The 24,446-nt window shown below is 54.1% G+C and overlaps 1 protein-coding gene across 2 annotated transcripts in view; it reads right to left on the bottom strand.

The window, feature by feature from the left end:
* Positions 1-24,446, bottom strand: part of MYO15A (myosin XVA) — a 74,715-nt gene that overhangs the window by 8,698 nt on the left and 41,571 nt on the right. For both annotated transcript variants that reach the window (XM_030922660.1, XM_030922661.1), the window contains 29 exons: positions 23,916-24,076; positions 23,712-23,806; positions 22,754-22,868; positions 22,516-22,583; positions 22,368-22,445; positions 21,994-22,171; positions 21,756-21,888; positions 21,327-21,432; positions 21,095-21,167; positions 19,241-19,362; positions 18,971-19,030; positions 18,416-18,491; positions 17,948-18,063; positions 17,742-17,860; positions 16,837-16,978; positions 16,085-16,196; positions 15,921-15,995; positions 14,934-15,112; positions 14,190-14,305; positions 13,845-13,917; positions 13,499-13,571; positions 13,167-13,240; positions 12,829-12,911; positions 11,057-11,187; positions 9,833-9,927; positions 9,211-9,288; positions 8,694-8,790; positions 5,707-5,867; positions 4,518-4,651 (listed from right to left, as the gene is read on the bottom strand). In XM_030922660.1, the coding sequence (XP_030778520.1) occupies positions 4,518-4,651; positions 5,707-5,867; positions 8,694-8,790; positions 9,211-9,288; positions 9,833-9,927; positions 11,057-11,187; positions 12,829-12,911; positions 13,167-13,240; positions 13,499-13,571; positions 13,845-13,917; positions 14,190-14,305; positions 14,934-15,112; positions 15,921-15,995; positions 16,085-16,196; positions 16,837-16,978; positions 17,742-17,860; positions 17,948-18,063; positions 18,416-18,491; positions 18,971-19,030; positions 19,241-19,362; positions 21,095-21,167; positions 21,327-21,432; positions 21,756-21,888; positions 21,994-22,171; positions 22,368-22,445; positions 22,516-22,583; positions 22,754-22,868; positions 23,712-23,806; positions 23,916-24,076 (3,123 nt within the window). The remainder of the gene's footprint in view (positions 1-4,517; positions 4,652-5,706; positions 5,868-8,693; positions 8,791-9,210; positions 9,289-9,832; positions 9,928-11,056; positions 11,188-12,828; positions 12,912-13,166; positions 13,241-13,498; positions 13,572-13,844; positions 13,918-14,189; positions 14,306-14,933; positions 15,113-15,920; positions 15,996-16,084; positions 16,197-16,836; positions 16,979-17,741; positions 17,861-17,947; positions 18,064-18,415; positions 18,492-18,970; positions 19,031-19,240; positions 19,363-21,094; positions 21,168-21,326; positions 21,433-21,755; positions 21,889-21,993; positions 22,172-22,367; positions 22,446-22,515; positions 22,584-22,753; positions 22,869-23,711; positions 23,807-23,915; positions 24,077-24,446) is intronic.

Here is a 24,446-nt window from a genome sequence, read left to right as displayed (position 1 = left end):
GCGCCCACAGTGCCTTGGTACTGCTTAATCATGGCCGGGGCCAGTACCACTAGGATCCCTGTTTGCAGTTAAGGGAACTGAGGCTCTCAGAAGTTCACTGACTAGTTCAAGGTTACATAGTGACTGAGTGAGTTAGCAGCATGGGTTGGTGGGGGCAAGACTTGAACCCAAGGCAATTTCATCCTTTATACTTTCTGCCCCCAAGGAAAAGTAAAAGCCAGAGGGGTGAGAGGAAACATCAGGGTGGGCAAAGCAGCCACAGGGCTGGGCAGAGCCTTGAGCAAAGCAGTGCTGGGCCCCCAGGCTGAGGCCCCTGGGCATCAGCTTGTCCCAGCCCTCTTCCCTCTGACACATGCTGGCTGCTACCTGAGGCAGACCCTTTACCTCTTTGGACATCTGGAAAATATCAATAGCAGTCCCAGCCCATCCTGACCAGCTGGAGCTGCAGATGAAGGGTTGGGAGAAAGCCAGGAGAGAGACCCCCTGCTCCCAAGAGATCCCCTGGGTAACATCTGTTCTTCTTTCCACTGCTGGGGTAAGGGCCTGGCATCTGAACCCAGTCTCCCCAGTTTTGGATCCTGGTTCCCCCACTGTTAGCTGGCTAGACTTCAGTAAGCCATATAACCTCGCCGGGCCTTATCTGTAAACAGGGAAAATAAAATGAAGTTGGGAAGAATAGCTGAGATAATGCAGATGCAGGGTCCCTTGCAAAAAGTAATAATTCAATTATTATTTTCTTTTTTTGAGATGGAGTCTCGCTCTGTTGCCCAGGCTGGAGTGCAGTGGCCGGATCTCAGCTCACTGCAAGCTCCGCCTCCCGGGTTTACGCCATTCTCCTGCCTCAGCCTCCCGAGTAGCTGGGACTACAGGCGCCCGCCACCTCACCCGGCTAGTTTTTTGTATTTTTTAGTAGAGACGGGGTTTCACCGGGTTAGCCAGGATGGTCTCGATCTCCTGACCTCGTGATCCGCCCGTCTCGGCCTCCCAAAGTGCTGGGATTACAGGTTTGAGCCACCGCGCCTGGCCGTAATTATTATTTTCATCCAGGATTGGGATTATATCTTTATGTGCTTCTTGCTCTTTTTTTTTTTTTTTTTTTTTTAGATGGAGTCTTGCTCTGTCGCCCAGGCTGAAGTGCAGTGGCCGGATCTCAGCTCACTGCAAGCTCCGCTTCCCGGGTTCACGCCATTCTCCTGCCTCAGCCTCCCGAGTAGCTGGGACTACAGGCGCCGGCCACCACGCCCGGCTAGTTTTTTGTATTTTTTAGTAGAGACGGAGTTTCACCGTGTTAGCCAGGATGGTCTCGATCTCCTGACCTCGTGATCCGCCCGTCTCGGCCTCCCAAAGTGCTGGGATTACAGGCTTGAGCCACCGCGCCCGGCCGCTTTTTTTTTTTTTTTTTTCCCCTTTTTTTTCTGTTTTGAGACAGAGTCTTGCTCTGTCGCCCAGGCTGGAGTGCAGTGGCACGATCTCGATCTCGGCTCATTGCAAGCTTCGCCTCCCAGGTTCACGCCATTCTCCCGCCTCAGCCTCCCGAGTAGCTGGGACTACAGGTGCCTGCACCACACCTGGCTAATTTTTTGTATTTTTAGTAAAGACAGGGTTTCACCATGTTAGCCAGGATGATCTCGATCTCCTGACCTCGTGATCCGCCCGCCTCAGCCTCCCAAAGTGCTGGGATTACAGGCGTGAGCCACCGGCGCCTGGCCGCTTCCTGCTCTTTTCACTTAAAATTATACTTAAAAAAAAAAAAAAGAGCTTTAGGCTAGGCGCAGTGGCACGTTGAGATTACACCTGTAATCTCAACACTTTGGGAGGCTAAGGAGGGAGGATAACTTGAGCCCAAGAGTTCGAGACCAGTCTGGCCAACATGGTAAGACCCTCGTCTCTACAAAAAATTTAAAAATTAGCTGGGCGTGGCTGGGCACGGTGGCTCACGCCTATAATCCCAGCACTTTGGGAGGCTGAGGCAGGCGGAATGGCGTGAACCCGGGAGACGGAGCTTGTAGTGAACCGAGATAGCGCCACTGCACTCCAGCCTGGGTGACAGAGCGAGACTTCGTCTCAAAAAAAAAAAAAAAAAGAAGAAAATTAGCTGGGCGTTGTGGCATGCACTTGTGATTCTAGCTACTTGGGAGGCTGAAGTGGGAGGATCACTTGAGTCCAAGAGGTCGAGGCTGCAGTAAGCCATGATAGGGCCACTGCACTCCAGCCTGGGTGACAGAGAGAGACTCTGTCTCAAAAATAAAATAAAAATAAAAATAAGGAGCTTTACATATTGAGCCCTTACTGTGTTATAGGTGCTGGAATATACATGGTATGGACATCATCTTACTATTCTTTTTTCCAGGGGTTCTCAAAGTGTGGTCGAGGGGGTTGAAAACCATTTTCATCACAACACTAGGAACTTGTGGTTTTCTCTCTTGTTCTCTCACAAGTGTACAGTGGAGTTTTCCAGAGGCTACATAACATGAGATGGCAACAGGCTGACTGCAGAAGCAGATCTGGGAACCCAGCTGCCTTAAGTCAGACAGTACAGAGCTTTGAAAATGTAAAAGAACAGAGCTTTGAAAATGTAAAATTCCCACTAATTTTTTTTTTTGAGACAGGCTCTTGCTCTGTTACCCAGGCTGGAGTCCAGTGGTACAATCACAGTTCACTGCAGCCTCGAACTCCCAGGCTCAACTGATCCTCCCACCTCAGCCTCTCGAGTTACTGGGACTACAGGCATGTGCCACCACACCCACGAATCACTAAATGTTTTTTGAAAATATAGTCATTTTTCATAAAAAGTTAATTTATATTGACATTTAGTGGGTTTATTTTTATTTTTAACTGAATTAATACATCAATATTTTAACAGGGTAAATATATTAATTGATATAACCCACATAAACAAAAGCTCTTTGAGGTCCTCTTTTTTTTTTTTTTTGAGACGGAGTCTTACTCTATTGCCCAGGCTGGAGTGTAGTGGTGCAATCTCAGCTCACTGCAACCTCTGCCTCTTGGGTTCAAGCAATTCTTCTGCCTCAGCCTCCCAAGTACCTGGGATTACAGGCGTGCACCACCACGCCCAGCCACAAGGTCCTGTTATTATTATTATTATTATTATTTATTATTATTTTTTGAGACGGAGTTTTGTTCTTCTTGCCCAGGCTGGAGTGCAATGGCGTGATTTTGGTTCACTGCAACCTCCCTCCGCCTCCCAGTTTCAAGTGATTCTCCTGCCTCACCCTCCCAAGTGGCTGGGATTACGGGCATGTGCCACCATGCCCGGCTAATTTTGTGTTTTTATTAGAGATGGGATTTCACCATGTTGGCCAGCATGGTTTTGAACCCCTGACCTCAGGTGATCCATGCACCTCGGATCCCAAAGTGTTGGGGTTACAGGTGTGAGCCACAGCGCCCAGCCTATTATTATTATTATTATTATTATTATTATTATTTTGAGATGGAGTTTCACTCTTGTCACCCAGGCTGGAGTACAATGGCACCATCTTGGCTCACTGCAATCTCCACCTCCAGGGTTCAAGCGATTCTCCTGCTTCAGCCTCCTGAGCAGCTGGGATTACAGGCACCCGCCACTATACCTGGCTAATTTTTTTTTTTTTTAAATTTGTATTTTTAGTAGATAGGGGGTTTCACCATGTTGGACAGGCTGGTCTCAAACTCCTGACCTCAGGTGATCCGCCCACCTTGACCTCCCAAAGTACTGGGATTACAAGTGTGAGCCACCGCGCCCGGCCGAAGTGCTCTTTTCAAGAGTGTAAAAATGTCCTGAGACCAAAAATTTGAGAATAACTGATGTACACTGTGAGCATTGATTATAACTTAGAGAACATCAGTTTAAAGGCTGTCTAGGCCGGCCAGGGTGGCTCATGCCTGTAATCCCACTGCTTTGGGAGGCTGAGGCAGGAGGGTTACTTGAGCCTAGAAGTTCAAGATCAGCCTGGACAAAGTAGCAAGACTCTGTTTCTACAAAAATAAAAAAGTTCAGCCTGGGCAACACAGCAAGACCCCGTCTCTATAAAAAGTGGTATATCGTTTTTAAAAAATAAAGAAAAAATCAATAATTAATTAAATATATAAGTAAATAAAGGCTAAAACCCATAATTTACTTGACGACTCCCTGTTGCTGGATATTCAGGTTACTTCTGATCTTTTGCTCTTGTAGCAGCATTGCAGTGAATGTTTTTGTGGCTAAATCTTTCTGCATAGCCACGTGTATTTCCTGGACCACAGGGAACATGTGTCCTGAAACCTTTTTTTAACATTACCTTTGTTCTGAGCTAATACCAACCAGAAGCAACTTGTGAAAGAGAGGCGGGGTCCCAGCTCCTATGGCTAGTTGGAAAACTTCAGCCCCCAGGCAAGGACAGCCCCTTCCCAGACAGCCCCACTGGTATAAGAGGGGAGTCTGGGGGCCTGGGGACAGCCAGCTCTGAGGAGGGTGGAGGTGGGCTGAGAGGGCAGGGTTGCCTGTCCACCCCAGCTGAGACAGGAGGGCAGGTGCTCACACGCTCGGCAGGTAGAAGTGGTCCTTGGCGCGATGCTGCAGTGAAGCCAGCTTGGACACCTGCTGCAGCAGCTGCTCGCTGGGCTGGCTGGCCGGCACGCTGCTGAAGAGGCCCTTCAGGTAGTCAGGCAGGACCTGCAGGGAGCACCTGGGTAAGGCGCTGCCAGGCAGGCACACGTGTGGGCACTTGGTTGCAGGGGACTGGGGACATGCATGTTTAATGATTGCAGCCCCATTCTCTTCTGGGATAGGATGGCCTATTACTTTCCTGGGTTTTGGGGAATGATGGCAGAAGCACGTAAGGGTGATGTGGGAGGCCTGTGGCCTTGATGCCCATGAGGGAAGTCCCCACAGCAACCTTGCCAGGATGTGGGCTGGCTGGTGAGAGCAGAGCATCAACACTGCAGTGTGGTCATGTATCTATCAGGCCTGCTGTTTCTCAAAACTGAGTGTGCCTGAGCCACAGGAGGGCTTGCCAAAATAGACGGCCAGGTTGGGCTCCAGAGGCTCTGAGGCAGGAGGTCTAAGGCAGGACTTGAGGATTTGCCAGTCCACAAGCCTCACATTGAGTAGTATGGTGCCGGACTGCACAGGGCTATGCTTCAACAGTGACACCATGTGACCACAAAAACTACGTGACCATATTGTGTACAATTCCTGAAGTTTTGGCACCAGTTCCACAAAAACACACACTTTCTGTTCAAGCACTTCCACACATACTGGCACAGTAGGAGAGAACCCAGACTTTGTAAACTCCGTGATCCTGACTTAGAGGACTTCCAAGTCTCACAAAATAACACACAGACAAAAGTGACAATACTAGCAAAGCCTGGCTTAGCACTTGGAGCAAAGGACAGGCCCATGTTCAGAGAAGGAACACATCTGAAGGAAAGGGGAACGCAAAGAGGGCCTAATGGAAGAGGTGTTTTTTGGGGACAGCTTGCTGGGAAGGACTTAAATAAGCTGGGAAGTGCAGATGGAGGGATGACATGCACAAAGGCCCTCAAAGGTAATGAGGGCTGTTTCGACTTCTCCAAAGAGACCACATAGGGGAACAGAGGCATCAGGGTTAGAGACGTCCACAGGGCCTGAATCATGAACACTTCAAACACCACAGCTGTGGAGTCTGACTCACAGGCTCAGGGGAGCCTAGAAGGTCCCAGAGTCCAGAGAAACCCACGTGTGCTGACCTGGTTGTAGTGCATGGTCACATATAGCTCATTCTCGAACTTGAGTGGCTGATCCCAGAGCACACGCCGGAACCACAGCATGTAGCCGCCGTCCACCTGCTCCATCTCTGAGGCCACATCCAGGATGTAAGCACGGCGACTGAGTGGGCACACATGCTGGCCTGCAGAGAGCAGGGAGGCAGGGCTGGGTGGGGGCATATGTGCACACATATGTATGCACCTGTACGCACCTGTACAGAGCATGTGTACAGACCCTAACCTGCTACCCAGCTGAGGTATCACCTCGGGCAAGCCACCTGCCTGTTCTGGGACACAGCTTCCTCATTAAAGGAGTGCGTGTTTGTCAAATGGGGTGTCCTATGTTTTATTGAAATGTTGATGACCGCAGATGGTAATAACTCCAATGCAAAGCTTTAAGTAATGCTCCATTTCTCCTGGGGAAAGAGGGGCTGCTGAAGAGTGCCCCGAGTGTGGCCTGCCTGGATCTAGGAAAATGCCCTGCATTATGGTCAGAGAAGGCCCAGCTCCTTTCCAGAGGAGGCTGGGGACAAGGACAAACACAAGAGGCCTCAGACTACGAGACCTAGTGGGTAGCTTTCTGCAGACCTCCTTCAGGAGAGACCCCTTGCCAGGCACCTGGCATAGGTGGGGGTGGGGAGGATTGGGGTCTGAGCCTGGGAGAGGCTCAAGTTTTCCTCTTTTGCACTGATATTTTTGCTACCCATCTCACACCTGCAGTAAAATCTTACTAAAGAGAGGGAGTTTGGTATGATTACATGATTACCACTATGTGACTGTGGATACGTCACAACTTCTGTGGTAGGCTGAATAATGACCCCTGCAAAGATGTCCAGGTCCTAGTCCCTGGAACTTATGCATATGTCACCTTCCTGGCAAAAGGCACTCTGCAGATGTGATTAAGTTAAGGATCTGGAGATGGAGATGATCCTGGATTATCCAAGCAGGCCCAACATCATCAGCACAGGGGTCCTCATAAGAGGAAAGCAGAAGGGTCAGAGTCAGAGGAGGAGATGTGAGACCAGAAGCAGAGGCTGGCAGGGAGAGAGATTTGAGGATTCTACACTGCTGGCTTTGGAGATGGAGGAAGGGGTCATGGACCAAGGAATGCAGGCAGCCTCTAGACGCTGGAAAACGAAAGGAAACAGATTCTTCCCTAGAGCCTCCAGAAGGAACCTGGCCCTGATGCCATTTTCATTTTAGAACTTCTGACTTTCAGAATTACAAGGTAATATATTTGTGTTTTTTTAAGCCAATAAATATGTAATAATTTGTTATAGCAACAATAGGAAACTAATACAGCCTCCCTGGGCCTCAGTTTCCCTACCTGTAAATGGAAAGACTAACAGTCTCCACTTCATAAGGTGGTTGTGGGGATTAAAATAGTTCACAGAATGAAATGCTATTTTTTTTTTTTTTTTTAGTTGGAGTATTGCTCTGTCGCCCAGGCTGGAGTGCAGTGGCATCATCTCGGCTCACTGCAAGCTCCGCCTCCCAGGCTCACCCATTCTCCTGCCTCAGCCTCTCGAGTAGCTGGGACTACAGGCGCCTGGCTAGTTTTTTGTATTTTTTTAGTAGAGACAGGGTTTTACCATGTTAGCCAGGATGGTCTCGATCTCCTGACCTCGTGATCTGCCCGTCTCGGCCTCCCAAAGTGCTGGGATTACAGGCTTAAGTCACCGCTCCCAGCCTTTTTTTTTTTTTTAGATGGAGTTTCGCTCTTGTTGCCCAGGTTGGAGTGCAACGACATGATCTCGACTCACCGCAACCTCCTGCCTCACCGTCCCGAGTAGCAGCCAAATGCCACCATGCCTGGCTAATTTTGTATATTTTCAGTAGAGACAGGGTTTCTCCATGTTGGTCAGGCTGGTCTCGAACTCCCGACCTCAGGTGATCCACCTGCCTTGGCCTCTCAAAGTGCTGGGATTAAAGGTGTGAGCCACCACGCCAGGCCTTTTTTTTTTTTTTTTAATTTTTTTTTTCTTTTTGAGACAGAGTCTCACTCCATCACCCAGGCTGGAGTACAGTGGCATGATCATGGCTCACTACAACCTCCGCCTCCTGGGTTCAAGTGATTATCGTGCCTCAGCCTCCTGAGTAGCTGGAATTACAGGTGCGCACTACCATGGTTGGCTAATTTTTAGTAGAGATGGGGTTTCGCCATGTTGGCCAGGCTGCTCTGGAACTCCTGGCCGCAAGAGATCCACCCGCCTCAGCCTCCCAAAGTGCTGGGATTACAGGCATGAGCCACCACACCCAGCCTGAAATGCTTTGAATTGTGCCTGGGTCACAGCATCCGTTCAATACATGTCGGTTATTAGGACCGTTTTGTTACCTGCCATTCTCCCCTAATGTCTTAACTGGACTTGGGCAGGCAGGGCTGACGGCACACGGCTGAGGGCTGTGGCAGCGGTAGGGAGAGCTGGCTGGGGGTTACTGGAGCTGACTAGCTAGTGACAAGAGGCAAGACCATGATCTAGAGTGCCAGGCAGCAGATGGAAGGGCCTTTGGGATGTGTGACAGTCACCTAGGGTCCCAGAAGCCCTCTAGAGGGGATAGTGACACCTCGGGAGGGGCTTCTCTGGCCATTATTAAGGCATGAGAGGCAGGAAAGAAGGCTTGCACCTTTAGGTTCCAGGAGTGCGGTGCTATTAATGGAAACCTTCCCAGGATGTAATCTCCTTGAGGGCACGGCCTGTGTCCTCTCATTGAGCATGCCCTGAGGGGCAAAGGGAGGGATGAGAGAAGGCCCTCACCATAAGGTGAGGCAAACTAAGCAAAGCGGAAAGGGACAGATAAAGGGCTGGGGGTGCTCGGTACACACAGAGATCCTTCCATATGGGGGTCAAGGGGTTTCCTGGAGGAAGTGGCACCTGACTTGGGCCCTAAAGTCTGGATGGAGGGCCCCACATGGCCCAAGGCCCAGGGATGGAAATGGGTCCAGCATGCTCACTCTTCCTGGCACTCACCACGGTTGGTGACAACGAAGATAACATATTCATTGAAGGCCTCAGGGCGGGTCAGAGCCATCTCAGCACAGATCTCTTCTACCACGTCCAGGGCCACCTGGGGGTGGGGCAGAAGAGATGAGGCCATGCCAGTTGGGCTTGACCTCTGTCCTTCTGGCCCCACTCAGGCCCCCGGAAGCCATGTGTGGAGTTCCTCAGCCCTCTTCACAAAGGCGCACAATCCTCTGAGGTCTCTGAGAATCAGCCTCAGGCAGAGAAAGAACACAGCTTGCGGTCTGAGACTTAGGTTCAAAATCTGCTTCTGTCCCTTTTTTGCAGGATGACCCTGAGCCAGAGGCTTAACCTCTCCAAGGTGCAGTTTGCTCTTCTGAGAAATAAGTCCTGCCTTGTGGGGCTGTGGAAGAGCCTGGGAGGGCTCAACATCCTTGGGGGCTTACTCCTCCCCCATCCTGGAGCCTGGGCTGTCCCTGTCCCTGCCCCTCCAGTACCTGGCTGCAGGAGACATTCCTTCACTTACAGTGCATGTTTTAATTTTGAGATGGCGTTCAAGGCCTCCAGGAAGAAGAAAGAGTTGCCTCTTGGAACTGCGGCCTGCCTGGGGGTAGGTAAGTGGGAGAGGGATGACAGGTTGGGTCCTGGGATCTGGGAGCTCTCCTGCCGTGGGAGTTCCCAAGCCAAAAGGTCCTGGGCTTGCACATGTAGGAACACTTGAGCACCTGGACTTTGCAGAGCCTGTCTGCATGCCCCTGAATGCAATGGACCTGACAGAGAGGTCTCTGGGCAGGGCTTGTGCTTCCCACTCATTTTTTTGTGTGTTTGTACGTGGAGTCTTACTCTGTCACCCAAGTTGAAATGCAGTGGCACGATCTTGGCTTACTGCAACCTCTGCCTCCTGGGTTCAAGTAATTCTCCTGCCTTAGCCTCCCGAGTAGCTGGGATTATAGGCACCTGCCACCATAACCAGCTAATTTTTGTATTTTTAGTAGAGACGGGGTTTCACCATGTTGGCCAGGCTGGTCTTGAACACCTAACCTCAGGTGATCTGCCCGCCTCGGCCCCACAAAGTGCTGAGATTACAGGCATGAGCCACCGCGCCCAGCCTCCCATTCATTTTGAACCCACTCCCACCCCATGCTTACCAACATGGCCCGAAGCTCTATGCTGCTGGGGAGCTCCAGACGACCCCCGAAGCGCAAGGTTTTCTGCAGGTTCTGCTCACAGGCCTTGGCGATCCCTGCAGAAGCAAGGAGTCCAGGCCTTGCTCAAGGTGGACTGTGGGAGAAAGGGGCTCCTCTTGCCACCAACCATAAGCCCACTGCATTCTCTCCACAAGCTGTGGGGAAGGCATTTACTCCCCCATTTGACAGTTGAGGAAACAGTTCAGACAGGGACAGTGACTTGCCCAAGGTCAAGAGCTAGAAGTTAAGACCTGGATTTGAACCTACATCCCATGTGTCCAAGGACCTTTTTTTCCAGCCCACAGTCCCCTTGGCAACCTATGATCCTGGAAACTGCTGTCACCCTGAGCTGTTGACTGGAGAGCTTGTATCCAATAGGCTCTGTAGCTAGGGTGATGCAGCTCTGCTCATGCCAGCTGGGATACCCTGCCAACCGCCCTCCCTCACTCAGGCCTCCCAGGGCAGGAGACCCCGGCATCAGTGCTCCATTTCTCTGAGTCAAGAGTTCTAGGGCACATTCTGTTGCCTTTATGCATCTAGGAGCTATTCCATGGGGGAGCTGGGTCTATTCATCTGTGGGCTGAATGTTTGTTAATTGAATCAGAGAGAAGCATTCAGAGGCAGGAAGGGTAAGGTCTCCTATCTCCTCCACGGCTGCCATGGTGACTACAGCGGCCCCAGCCTCCTTCAGGAGCCCCAGGGGTTGCTATGGAAACAATGCTGAAGAGTGGCCCCCCTTTCTCCATATTCTAAGGGGGATGATACCAGCTTGGGCTCACCTCTGCCCCGATCCCTCAATACCCTTGCTGAGTCCCAACAGTCAGAGAGGCAGGGCTGCACTCCAGTACTCTGGATTCTTGCCCACCTCCTTCTCTTCTCCCACGTGCCACACATTCCCACTCCCGTCTTTGCTCCTGTCACTCACTCCACCTGGAAATCCCTCCTATGCAAGGCAGCACTTCCTCCAAGGAGTCATCCCTGACCACCCCCTCCATTAGATCAGACAAACCACCACGCCAGCCCCTGTAGAACCCTCAGAAATGTTTGGGGAATATATTAATATTAGTAAATACTGCTCAGCACCTGTGAAAGCGAGGCCCTCTGGGTTTCCCCTCCCACTAGCTGCCCACCCAGTCCCCATGCGAGAAGCATGCAACCCTGGGTCCCCACTCATCGACCTCTCACCCTGAAAGGGCAGGCCCGGGGTCCGGCTCATGTCTTGGAGGAAGCGAGTGAGGTGTGGGTGGAGGACCTCAGAGCAGCTGTGGTAGGCAGTCACGATGTATAGCAGCCTCCAGCCTCTCTGGCAGCTGTCCCTGCAAGGACACACGGGGGCCACATCACAGGTGGTCACAGCACTAGAGTGTGCCAGGAGCCTCCTGGGATTGAACTGAGACAGATTCCAACTCTCAGGCAGCTCCTGTCCCCTGAGGATGCTCCTCCCTGCCCAGTGAGGAGGCCCAGGGCAGGTGGGCCTTAAAGCCATGCAAAAGGCATATTCTGCTTGAGAAGTCAGGATGGGGGATAGGGATGGAAGAGGATGGGGCCCCAGACATCTTCCCCAGGTAGGGGAAGTACTGTGACTTTTTCCTCTCCTATTCTCTTTTCTGCCTCACAACAGGTAGGGGATCTCTCCAGGGAGGCTTCTGGGAAAAGGGGAATCTGCTGAGACTGTGTAGAGGTCATGCCAGGTAAGGCCCAGGGCTGGGAGGAGCAGGAGGACAAGCTGAGTGGTTCTAAAATCCCTGAGGAGATGGAGAGCAAGTGAGGAGGTAGTGCAGATGAAGACAGGAGGGTGGACCTGATGGTAACAAGAGCATGCACATATTGGGCACCTACTGTGTGCTGGCCCTGCATGAGTGGAACACAGTAATTCATCTTCACATGGTCATGGGTGTGAGGGTTTCATTTGTAGGGATATCTGGTGTCTGGGAACAGCACTTGGGCTTCCTTTGGGAAACCACCCACCCCACTCTAGAGCCCTGTGGTTTGGAGATGGGCATGGAAGTCAGGTTTGGTCAATGTGAGCACGACAGCCCCTGACCACAGTGATTGGCCTAGGGATAGGCATAGTTGGTTCAGGGTTGAACATATGACCAACTCAGGCCTGTAAGCCTGGATTTAAGAATTTCCACAGCAGGCTGGGTGCAGTGGCTCATGCCTGTAATCCCAGCACTTTGGGAGGCCGAGACGGGCAGATCACGAGGTCAGGAGATGGAGACCATCCTGGCTAACATGGTGAAACCCTGTCTTTACTAAAAATATAAAAAATTAGCCAGATGTGGTGGTGGGCACCTGTAGTCCCAGCTACTTAGGAGGCTGGGGCGAGAGAATGGCATGAACCCGGGAGGCGAGGTTGCAATGAGCCAAGATCACGCCACTGCACTCCAGCCTGGGCGATAGAGTGAGACTCCGACTCAAAAAAAAAAAAAAAAAAGGGAATTTCTACAGTCAATATTGGGTCAGTCTTGCTTTCTCTGGGATTGCTGAGCTGTCACCCCAGACCTGCCACCTTGCTGCTCTATGGAAGAGGCTGTTTGGGAATAATCAACACAGAGGAAAGCAGAGCCAGAAGATGGAGAAAGCCTGCTTCCTAATGACACCTGGATCCAGCTATGCCTGAGGCCACATACTCACTGACTTTTCACTTCTCTGAATCAACAAGCTCCCTTTTGGTTAAATCAGCTTGAGTTGGGTTTCTGTCACTTGCAACTAAGAATCTGGACTTACACATTATCATTGCCATTTTACAGATGAGGGCACTAAAGTTCAGAGAGCAGAAATGCTATGTTCCAGACCAAGTAATTTCAAAACACGTCCTCTATTGAGTGAGGACGAAGGTGAGGGGAAGAGAATCCAGGAGGGGTCAGGCCTGAGGAGGTGGGAGGCTGAACTGGCCCCTCCTGGAGCGTGGACACAGTGAGGGGATGGTGGGGTATAAAGCCCAGTTCACTCACTGCTTGGAGCTGGTATTGTCTGTGATCTGCTTCACAACTTGGCAGTAACATTCATCCCGCATGACCTCATGGTCCCCACACAGCTGAAGGAGGACAGAGAGGTTACACACCAAAGACAGGCTAGGGGCTATGTCACATACCAGGTACATAAGAACAGGGTGGGCACCTGAAGACAGGCCTGGTCTCCCTTTCCCAGCCCCCTCCCCATCAGCATGATGCATTCCTTTTTGGACCATGGGAGAGGTTTCCCACCCTAATATCCTGTGACTCATTGACAGATGGGGAAACTGAGCCACAGAACAGGAAAGGAGGCATCTGGCAAAGTTGGCTGGACTGACCTTCAGGAGGTTACAAAGCACGTCCAGGTCACTCTGGCCCTTCAGTGGGGCATCTCCCATGAACCTCATCACAGCTGTAGGAAAGACCTATCCCACTCAGACCCACCAAACCCCAAGTTGTCCACCCACCCCAGGAAGCCCCAGGACTGAGCCCCTCCCTGGGAGCCTTGGCCACAGGCAGCTGGGAGCTTCTTTTCTCTTAAATGTGTCCCATGTCTGAGCTGGGGGAAGGGAAAGAATCCGAAGACCAGGGAGGAGTGGCAACCAGTAGAGACCACACAGTGCTGGATCTCATCCAGCCCAGAGCCCTGGCTGCAGTCCCACTGCCACACCTAGGAACATGTCGGTGGCCATCTTGTTGAGGCTGTTGTCGCTGAGTTCGATGAGGGATTCCTGGAGGGGAGTCTGTGGGGGAAGAGGGCTGTGTCATGATGGAGGAGGGACATGTCAGAATAGAAAGGGGACACACTGTGTTTCAAGGCCATATAACAGGAGGGTCCACGTCACAAAAGGGGAGCCAGGCCTAACACTGGGGACAGATGCTGTCCTTGGGAGGGAATCAGGGTGCTGAGAGCTAGAGGGTCTCACTGAGAACAAGTTTGTTGGCCTCAGGGGCCTGGGAGGGGGCCCCTGTATCACCATTTTACAGATGGGGAACTGAGGTCCTGGACTGGACACCTTGGTGAAGCAAAGCATGTCCTCCAAGGTTCTGGACTCCCGAGCCTCCTTGGATTTCAGCCTGAGGCCATCCCTGCAGTGGGAGGTGGGTGCTACTGACCTGTCCTGCCCAAGCCTTGGCTACATCTTTTTCCACATGGGACTGTTCTTGACCCACCACTCTGATCAGTCTATCAGGCAGGAAGACCCCCAGAGGCAGGCACTGAAGTGGGCCTTACACCTGGGTGGTCTCTCATCTCTCCCACCAGAAGTGGGGCCTCCAATACCCACAGCCTGCAGTTTGGATGGCTGCAAGAAGCCCAGAACCCTCCCACTGTGGGGAAGAGGGGTGGGGCCGCCACTCACTGGGGTCTCCTCTGAGGGTCTCGGAAATACTTCTGGGCAAACTCGAGCATTGTGTAGTGTGGGAGCGCCAGGGCATCCTCCCCATGGTCAGCAGAGCGGGCCCTGACTGGGGGACCCTGCAGAAAAGGCGGAGCTAGGAAGGCCCTTTCCGGCCACACCATGCCTGGCCCTTCGGTCAAAACTGACAACGCAATCCCTCGCTGATAGGACCCAGATTCTCAAGCCACCCACCCACCCATCCATCTGGACCCGGCTGCGTCCCATTGTTCTCACCCCTTCAGCCCGCCCACGCCTTTTACTTGCTGGGCTAACCCAGCTCCCTGCCCCACTTGGCCACGCCCTTGCCCAGGGTTGACTTCCCCAACTGCCATGTCACAGCTGACCCCGCCCCTCGCTAGCTCCACAAACCGACACTGCCCACTCACCTGGCCCCACCCCATCCCAGGTAGACTTCACCTACTGGCGGGCCCAGGCTGGTCTGACCCCATTGGACTGATTAAAACCAACTGATCCTCATCCTTCCCTACCTCATTTGGCCACACCTCCAACCATCTCTGGTTCCGTCTTCCGGGTCTCACCTCTGGCTCACTCTACCTGGTTCACCCTCACCCTAGTCCAAGATCAGCCACGCCCCAAGAGCCTGACCAAGCCCTTGGCCCACCTTATCCCCACTCGCCTCACCCCTTTTGCAGCGGTCCCTTCCCCCTGGTCTACCCCGCCCCACCCCACCCACACTGGTCTCACCTCTCTCCTGCGGCCCACCTCCTGTGCAGCGGCTGCAGAGGCCACAGCAGCGGCCACGGCGGCTGCTCGGCCGCGGCCTGGCTCTGCTGGCAGCTGCAGGAAGTCTGGGGCAGCAGCGGGCTGCACCAGCTCCGAAGGGAAGTGGCCCACGCGCCCGTGGATGGTCCCGAACCTCCAGCCTAGGGGCGGGTAAAAGGTCTAAGGCAAACAGGAGGGTCTTGCCTTGTGACTAAGGGAGTCCTTTAGGGAGATTTGGGTACCTTCTTTATCTGTCTCTAGAACTGTGTGAGGCAGGCCAGGCCATCAAACCCATTTTACAGATGAGGAAACAGGCTCAGGGAAGGAAAGGGATTTTTCTCAGGGCCACAGGATCATAACGGGGAAGTGAAGCAAAAAGGCAAAGCAGGGTTTGTGGACTCTCAGGTCATGTGGAGACATAGAGAGAGATTCAGGGCAGGGCGCGGTGGCTCACGCCTGTAATCCCAGCACTTTGGGAGGCGGAGGCGGACGGATCACGAGGTCAGGAGATCGAGACCACGGTGAAACCCCGTCTCTACTAAAAATACAAAAAATTAGCTGGGCGTGGTGGCGGGTGCCTGTAGTCCCAGCTACTCGGGAGGCTGAGGCAGGAGAATGGCGTGAGCCCGGGAGGCGGAGCTTGCAGTGAGCCAAGATGGCGCCACTGCACTCCAGCCTGGGCCACAGAGCGAGACTCTATCTCAAAAAAAAAAAAGAATAAAGAAAAAAAAGAGAGAGATTCAGGCCACAAACACAAACATGGATATGCCCACGGAGACCCCTCAGGCAAAACAGAGGACTGGGCTGTCTGGCCACCAACAGATACTGACAGGCCACGCCTGGACCTTAGGAGACCTGACCAGCCCAGACCACTTTCGGGCACCAAGAAACCCTCACTGTACATCTGCTGCATGAGTGCGTGAAACTAGGATGCACCCTGTATGGGGTTCCAGGTTCTGGGGCACCCACCAAAGTCGAGGCCTCTACGTCGCAGCTCCTCCAGGTATACCACCTTCTTGCGAACCACGCAGCCGGCACTATAGCCTGTGGGCCAGGTTGGGTCAGCATCTGCCAGGGTGGCCTCCTTGGCTAGCCTCCGCCTCCTGCCCCCAACCCACCCCAGTGGCACTGACCCACTCGAGGTGGCTCTAGGGGCTGCAGGTGTATGATGTCACCCTTGTGGAAAGCCAGCAGTGCAGGGTCCTCAGGCAGGAAGTTCCTCACAGCGACCACGTAGTCAGAGTCCTGGGTCAGCCAGGGGCAGGTTGAGGGCAACAGCCCTATCACCCCACTCCCAAAGGCCTGGGGCCACCCCTGCTCCTCACATCCTTCCTGACTCATCAGGGAAGGGAGCCTTCATTAGGTGAGAAGAGGGAAGGGCATTCTGGGTGGAAGAAAGGGCTGGAGGGTGAGTCTGAGGGACCGAGATGGACTTTAGGGCACACACATAGGCCTTCCCCACTCAAGCCCTCACTGACTTTCCTGCTGAAGTCTTCCTGGGGCCTGGGGCACAGAGATGACCTGCCCTAGGCCTGGGGGCTGCCAGTTAAGAGTAGGCAGAGGGGATGGAAAGAGATTGAGATGCAGTGGGTGGGCCATGCAGCCAAGGCAGGAGGGTGAGGAGTACAATTGCTGCAGAGCTCAGAGGAGGTGCTGTGCCACCTGGCAGGGGGCATTGGCAAAGGTTTTCTGAAGGAGCAGGCAAAAGGGGGCAAGGGTATTCCAAGTGGAAGGCACAGCTAGTGCAAAGGACTGAAGGTAGACAGAAGTCTATGGACACAGTCATACTTCCCAGGAAGGCGAGGCTAGTATGTATGTGGGGTGGGAGAGCCCTGTTGCTGGCCCTCAGCCTGGGTGGAGGGAAGACCTGTGAGAAGATCCTTACCTTCTTCAGCTCCAAGATGAAGTCATCCACCAGGGTCTTGACCTGGTGTGCTCGGGCTGAGAAGAGGATGACCTTCTCACTGGCCAAGTTGAACTCCAGCATGTTCTGGGAGGGCATGGTCACAAACAGGATATCTGCAAAGCTGGAGGATGGGCCGGTGGCATGAGGGCAGGACTCCACAGCCAGAGGGATGCCCTCCTTCCACCTATTGGGCTGCTTCTGCTCCTGTCCTGCCCCATTTGAAGCCCAGCCCCACCTTGGCCCCATTGTGCCAGCTCCCACAGGACCCTAAACTTCCTGCTTCCCCTCTCTGACCCAGGCTGTGGCTTCAGCTCAGTTCCTACCACCCTTTGGGCTGACACTCCGGCCCCTCTCCACCCTTTGTCCTTTGGTCCAAGCTCTAAATCTAGATTTGTGCCTACCCAAATCTGTATTTCACCCATTGACCAAATTCTCACCATTTTTCAAAGCATGCAGCTTTTACCCAACCAGTGAACAAGGTTCTATTCCCGTCCTCATGTTATAAAGGACAAAAGGGACTTCTAGCAGGGGAGGGAGTCTGAGGACTCAGTAAGGTGTCACGGCTGGCAGTGATTCCCTCGCCAGCTGCATCAGGGTTTGGTCATTTCCAGCACAGCAGCCCCTCTGCACAGTGCTGCTGCTGTGCAGCAGGTTGGAAGGAGGGCAGGGGAGTGGGTTCCCAGCTCAACCCCTTCCTGGCTGTGTGACCTGAGACAAACAACTTCTCTCTCTGAGCCTCAGTTTCCCCAGCTCTAAAATGGGTTTGCTTCAATGGCTTGGCACAGAGCCTGGGACATCATGGGTACTTGGTAAGTGGCTGTGGAGAGGAAAGAAATGCCAATGCCAGTCTGTACCCCAGTCTCCAGCCAGCCCCTTCCAGTCACCTGTATGCACGCAGGACCCGCAGCTGCCCGCCAGGCTCCTGGCCACCTTTGACCATCCTCAGGAGTTTGATGCCCACGTGGGACACAGCTAGGAGCTGCACACCAGTGCCCACACTGCCCTGGGGCAGAGATGAAGGCATGTGAGGGTCCTCTCGTCTCATCCCTGAATCCTCTGGACAGGTAGGGGGCAGGTGAGGGACTCGCACCGTGGCGGGGAAGAGGCGGGAGAAGTAGACCTCCCAGGTGTCTCGTGCAGCACTGACCACGGCCCGCTTCACGCTCTCTGTTACCAGAGGCCTCTGTGTGTCCAGCTGATTCTGGGCTACGGGAGGCCAGGTCTGCTCAGGACCCCCTGCCATTCCCCTGGCAGCCCCCATCTCGGGGATGTCAGGGAGGGAGGTGGCTGATACCCAGCAAGAAGGTATCTGACCAGTGTCTATACTGGGAAACTGAAACTCAGAAATGGACAAGATGGCCAGGACACACAGTGTGTCAGGCATTGCCAACCCCAAACATGCAGCCCAGCCATGCAAGAGGCCAGAGAAGCAGAGCAAGGAGGCGCCTGTCTGGGAGATGGTGGGTCTGGGCTTGTCAGCCTCCGTCTCCCTCTGGGACAGGGCTGGCCGTGCCTCTGACTGGTTGCCCCACCAATACCGTCCCCTCCCCTGAGATACCAAACAAAGTCTTCATCCTGAGCCTCTCATCCTCAGAGATGCGCAGGCAGGCCTCGGAGAGCGTGTCATGCAGGATCTGTGGGAACAGGCTGTGATGCAGGCAGCACATGGGACTCCCCCAGCTGGGACCCAGGTTGGACTATACTAGGGTGAGTGGCAATGTGGGGGGGTCCCATTTTGCAGCAGTGAGGTCATCTGTAAGCTGGTTCATCTGTGTAAATCAGATCCCACTGACAGGGCCCTCTCCTTTCTCCTCACCCCCACAATCCAGGCTGCCCTTCCTAGGCCACAGTTTCCTAATCTATTCAGGGGGTTTACATTTGATCTCTGGGCCATGTCTAGTTCAGACAAACTATGACTCTGATTAGGTTGAACTGTGAGCTCACTGACCCTGCCCATGGAAGGGGGAGATTCAATAAAACAGCTGCCCATGCTCACCCTGGTCAAGGACCCCAAATCCCAGCATGCAGAGGCAAGCTTTGTAGCTAGCTCATCTTTGCGTCCACACTGCCCTGCTGAGTTCACTGAGGCCAGAAAGGGGAGAGGGGACTTTACCTGCCGGAACAGGAGGTCAAGCTGCACAGGATGGCTGTAGCTGTCCTTGGGGTAAAACACCTGCAGGGGCGGGGCTTCAGTGGGTACCTTCCGACTGCCCCCTCCCCATGCTTTACACCCGGCCCCGCCCCCTAGATGCAGCTCCGCCCGGGCTCTAACTCCACCCCTGGCTTCAGCCCGGCTTTTTTCTGTCCTGGGCCCGCTCCCCAAGTCCTAGACACTCCTCTACCCCGCTTCAGCCCCTCCCCTGGCTCTGGCCTTGCTCGGCACCTCTTTGCGCAGGAAGATCCTCCAGGGGGCGTCCTGATAGCCGTAGAAGCTGGGGTTGATGAGGCGGTGCAGCCGCGTCTGCATGGGTTCCTCAGGGGGCTCCAGCGACCGCGAGGGCAGAGCTGGAGAGCGCGGGGGTCAGGGAGACAGGAGAAGGCACCTCATTTTTTAAATTTTATTTTAATTTTTTTGAGACGTAGTTTCGCTGTTGCAGCCCAGGCTGGAGTGCACTGGCGCAATCTCGGCTCGCTGCAAGCTCCGCCTCCCGGGTTCAAGTGATTCTCCTGCCTCAGCCTCCTGGGTAGCTGGGATTACAGGCGCCCGCCACCATGCCGGGCTAATTTTTTGTATGTTTAGTAGAGATGGGGTTTCGCCATGTTGGGCCAGCTAGTCTCGAACTCCTGACCTCAGGTGATCCGCCCGCCTCGGCCTCCCAAAGTGCTGGGATTACAGATGTGAGCCACTGCGCCCGGCCACAGGAACCTCTTAGGATGAAGTGGGAGAGGCAAGGCCGGTGGAGGAGGGGACCCAGGAGTGGTCCACAGAAACAGCTGCTCACAAGGGTCACACATGACCCAGCCTTTCATTCAACACATAAAAACACCTATTGGATTTGGTTTTCTTGTTTGTTTGTTTGTTTTGTTTTTAGATAGTCTTGCTCTGTCGCCCAGGTTGGAGTACAGTGGCTCCATCTCAGCTCACTGCAAGCTCCGCCTCCCCAGGTTCAAGCGATCATCCTGCCTCAGCCTCCCGAGTAGCTGGGACTACAGGCGTGTGCCACCACGCCCAGCTAATTTTTGTGTTTTTAGTAGAGAAGGGGTTTCACCATGTTGGCCAGGATGGTTTCGATCTCTTGACCTCGTGACCCACCTGCCTCGTCCTCCCAAAGTGCTGGGATTACAGGCGTGAGCCACTGTGCCCCACCAAAACAACTATTGTATGTAGGCCTGGGTTAAAGGCTGAGATGGCCCTGCAAATAAAGTAGACAAGGTCCCTGCCCTGGAGTTTAGTGCCCATGGCAGGTGTGGGTGGCACAGATCATTCAGAAACAAAACTCTCACTGCCTGAGGCTGGGGTGGCAGTAAAGCAGGGTGGTTTAGGACAGACCCTGGCGAACTGGTCGTGAGGCCATTCACTCCTAGCAGTCTAGGCAGACCTTGCTGAGGTGACAGAGGTGACATTTGAGCTGTGACATGAATGGTGAGAAGGAGCCAGGCATGCAAAGGTCTTGGGGAAGAGCATTCTAGGCACAGGAAACATGCAAGGCGGAAGAGGGCTTGGAGTGTTCCGAGAACAGAGAGGAACAGAATGTGGCAAGGGGAGGAAGAGAGATGAGGCTGGGGAGGTGGGCACATCATGCAGTGTCTCATAGGCTACAGTGAGGAGTTTGGAGCTTATTGTAGGAGCCATCAGGCGTTTTTGTCAGGCACAGGATGGGAACTGCTTTATAGCTGTTAAGATCATTGTGGCTGCGAGAGACAGAGGGTGTAGAGGTTAGGGCTCCAACTGTGATGCCGGGAGGCCTGAGCTGATATCCCTGGTCTGACACTTTTGAGCTGTGTGACCTTGGGCAAGCCACTTAACCTGTCTGTGCCTCCATTTCCCCATCTGCAACATGTAGGAACAACAGTGCTACCTTGAAGGGTTCTGGTAGGATTACATAAGCTAGGATAGGCCTGGCCTGAGATCTGTGCTACTTAAGTGTTGATATTATAATTACACCAATGTGCTCACAAGATGTACACAGGGGCTCAGGGACACAGACACACACACTCCACTGACACACTCACCTGTGCCCACAGACTTCCTCATATACTTGGACACCCTCCCCTCCTTCCCTCCTGGCCCTCTCACCTGAAGTGGGTGCCATGGATGGCCTTGGCACACTGGTCACCGGCTTCACCAGGGCCACGGCCTCTCTGGACACCTGTCCCACCCCAAAGAGACTGCTCAGGGGGCAACAGGCAGGCCCTGTGGAGGGGCAGTGGCAGGGCCACAGCTTATAGGGGTAGCTGGTTTCTGAGGATCCCTGAGGCCCCTCTTTGTCTTCTGTTCCACCTGGGACCAGTCCCACCCTCCCCCTCACCTGGGTGCCAGGTGCAGCTGCCAGGTGAGTCATCTGCCCCTTCAGGATCATCAGGGCCTCCTCGTGGGGGTCTGGCCGCTTCATGAACACCTTCCCGCCATCCTTCCTGTGGGCATTGGAGTACTGTGGTGGGTTGACACTGAGTCTCCCTTTCCCGTCACATAGTTTTGACGGTAGGGAACTTCCTCCTCCTCCACCACCACTCCCCCATCATTATAAATGAGAATCCAGGGAGAAGCAGAGACTGGCCTGAAGTCCTACAGCACAACCTAGACAACAGCAGAGCCTCATCTGGACTCAACAGTATAAACAAACTTCCTCCCTAACAGGAGTTGGGCAGGGTGTTTCAACTCAGTAAGCCAGTGGGCCATGATGGACACTCAGGCACAGTGAGGGGGCTGGAGCGCTGGGGGCGGGGGCAGTGCTGACCTGAGGGCCTCGGGCCGGCCTCCCCGGAATGGCTGCTGGTATTGCCTGACAATATTCTTGATCTGCTGTGTGGGCTGTGGGAAGTGCTCAGAATTGAGCGTCGAGTACCGGACCAACTCTGGGGAGGGTGAAGCTGTGGGCAAGGGCAGGTGGTGGGAACAGGGTGAGGCCACAAGGGGCACAACCACACCCCCAGGCCTGTCCTGGGAAGCCCCAGAGGCTGGGATAGGGCACTCACTGGTTTCTGGAGAAGCCTGATCCTGAGCTAGAACAGGGGCAGCCACAGGCTTAGTGGTGAGCCTTGGAGCCTTCAGAGGGGCTGGAGCCAAGGGCTTTGGAGTGACACGCAGAAGCACGGGTTTGGCAGGGGGACCGGTGCCTACAGACTTCGGCTGTGCCTCTGGTGCTGGGGGTTTCTGTAGAGAACAGGACGTGAGGATGGGCTGCTTGGGATACACCAGGTTGCTCTCTGGGACCCCAGATCTCTGTCAAAGATGGGTTGTGGAGCTCCTAGGCTCAGAGAGGCACAATAGTGCCCTGTAGCAGCACAGCACTCCTCTTTACAGCTTGTGTCTCCAAGCAACCCCTGCACCCTGGGCAGGCCAGACTCACCTCTGTGGGCAAGGATGTCAGGGCAGCACTCAGGGGCTGCTGCTGGAGCGCCATGGCCTGCAGGGTCATCTCCCGGGCCTGGGGAGACATGGCAGTGGTGACCAGGCAGGTCCATTCTCCACTCCCCAGCAGTCCCTCCCTCACTCACCAGCAGCACGGCCTGTTTGTGGATGAAGGCTTGCTGCAGAGCCAATGTGGAGGCGTCCAGGCCTGGGACTGAGGGGAGGGGGCAGAAGGCACAGATGGCACCGGAGATACCCTCCTCCCTGTCTTCTCACCCCCCATCATGCTGTGACTGCCTCCATTCTAGCAAACAAAGGTGCCTGAGGACTGGCAAGTGGCTCTGGCCCTGCCCAACCCTGGAACCACCCGGGGAAGGCACTGACTTGGCTTTGGCTCTGGGGGTCTCCTGGGGGTGTCTTCAGCACCACTACTGCTGCCTCCACTGGGCTGGCCTCCCCCTTTCATTCGGTAGGCAATGGCTGTTGGCTTCTCCAGGTCCTGGGGGCAGTGGGTGGCTCAAGTGACCATCTCAATGTTGTACTCCCAAGGTTCCATGGCAACAGGCACCTGACACTGGCCATTTCCCCACCCTCTGGTGTGGGGGGCGGCCTCCGGCTGGCTCAGTGTCTGCTCTATGCTCAGCCTTTACCCTGATGGCATCCCAATCAGTCCTCCCCATAACCATGTGAGCTCCCAACCCATCCCCTCTTCCCCAGAGGAGTAAACTGAGGCTCAAGGAGGGGCTGTGCCCTGCTCAGGGCTGCATATCATGCCGGGGCAGTCGGGGTGGGGTGGGTTCTGGAATTTCCAGAGTGACCAAGGGTACCTGAGGGGTATCATGAGATCTGGGGCCAGAAGACCCAGGGACTAAGGTCATTCAACTCCATCCAGATAGAGATATTTTAGTGGCCCCAGGAGGCTGGCTCCCAACAAAGGTGCACTTCTTCCCTTATGTTTTTTTTTTTTTTTTTGAGACACGGTCTTGCTGTTGCCCAGGCTGGAGCACAGTGGTATGATCACAGCTCACTGCAGCCTTGAACTCCTGGGCTCAAATGATCCTCCCATCTCAGCCTTCTAAGTAGTTGGGACTACAGAGGCATGCCACCACGCCTGGCTAGAGGTGCACTTCTAACTGTGGGTCCTTCCAGGATCAGCCAAGAGCATCTCTGGCTGTGAAGAGACCCTCATCCTTTGTCCAGCCTCCAGCAGATACCCAGATGGGACACACCACCCCATGACCCTGACTGTGAGAAGCTCTCAGGTCACCCTGTACAAGTGTGTGACTTCGGTGTACACGCTGTGCCTCCTGTCTGCAAATGACCCGCCCCACACCATCCCTACCGCATCCCCATAGGACAGCACGGGGTCGAAGAGGCTATCCAGGTAGCAGTCCAGCCCCTTGTGGGGCACAGCAGGCTCTCCAAGACTGTCTGACTCTGGAGGGGAAGGCACAAAAATACCAAGTTCTTTTTTCTTGATGATTTCCACCCCACACAGCCTCTAAGGCTCCCTTCCCACCAAAGACAGCAGCCATTGTTGGTTGACCTTGGTGGGTTGCTGTCCCTCTTTGGGCCTCAGTCTCCCCATTTGTACCATCCTCATTGTGGCTGCTGTACCCATCAGAGTCAGGTACTTTGTGCATGTGCTCCTGGGGCTGGGGTCTAGTGGGTGTGTCCTCATCCGAGTCCCAGCTGTTCCCAAACACCCTGTGGGGAAAAGGAACGTGGAGCTGCTAACCTCGAGAGAGATCCCAGAATCCCCCAAATTTTCCTCTGCACCCTGGAACTGGGTGGCTTTCTCCCTTTTTTTTTTTTTTTTTTTTTTTTTGAGACGGAGTCTCACTCTGTCGCCCAGGCTGGAGTGCAGTGGCCGGATCTCAGCTCACTGCAAGCTCCGCCTCCCGGGTTTACGCCATTCTCCCGCCTCAGCCTCCCGAGTAGCTGGGACTACAGGCGCCCGCCACCTCGCCCGGCTAGTTTTTTGTATTTGTTAGTAGAGACGAGGTTTCACCATGTTCGCCAGGATGGTCTCGATCTCCTGACCTCGTGATCCGCCCGTCTCGGCCTCCCAAAGTGC

This window comes from Rhinopithecus roxellana, chromosome 19 (assembly GCF_007565055.1).
Source record: "Rhinopithecus roxellana isolate Shanxi Qingling chromosome 19, ASM756505v1, whole genome shotgun sequence".
NCBI classification, from domain to species: Eukaryota; Metazoa; Chordata; class Mammalia; order Primates; family Cercopithecidae; genus Rhinopithecus; species Rhinopithecus roxellana.
This window is presented reverse-complemented; position numbering and strand designations above follow the sequence as displayed.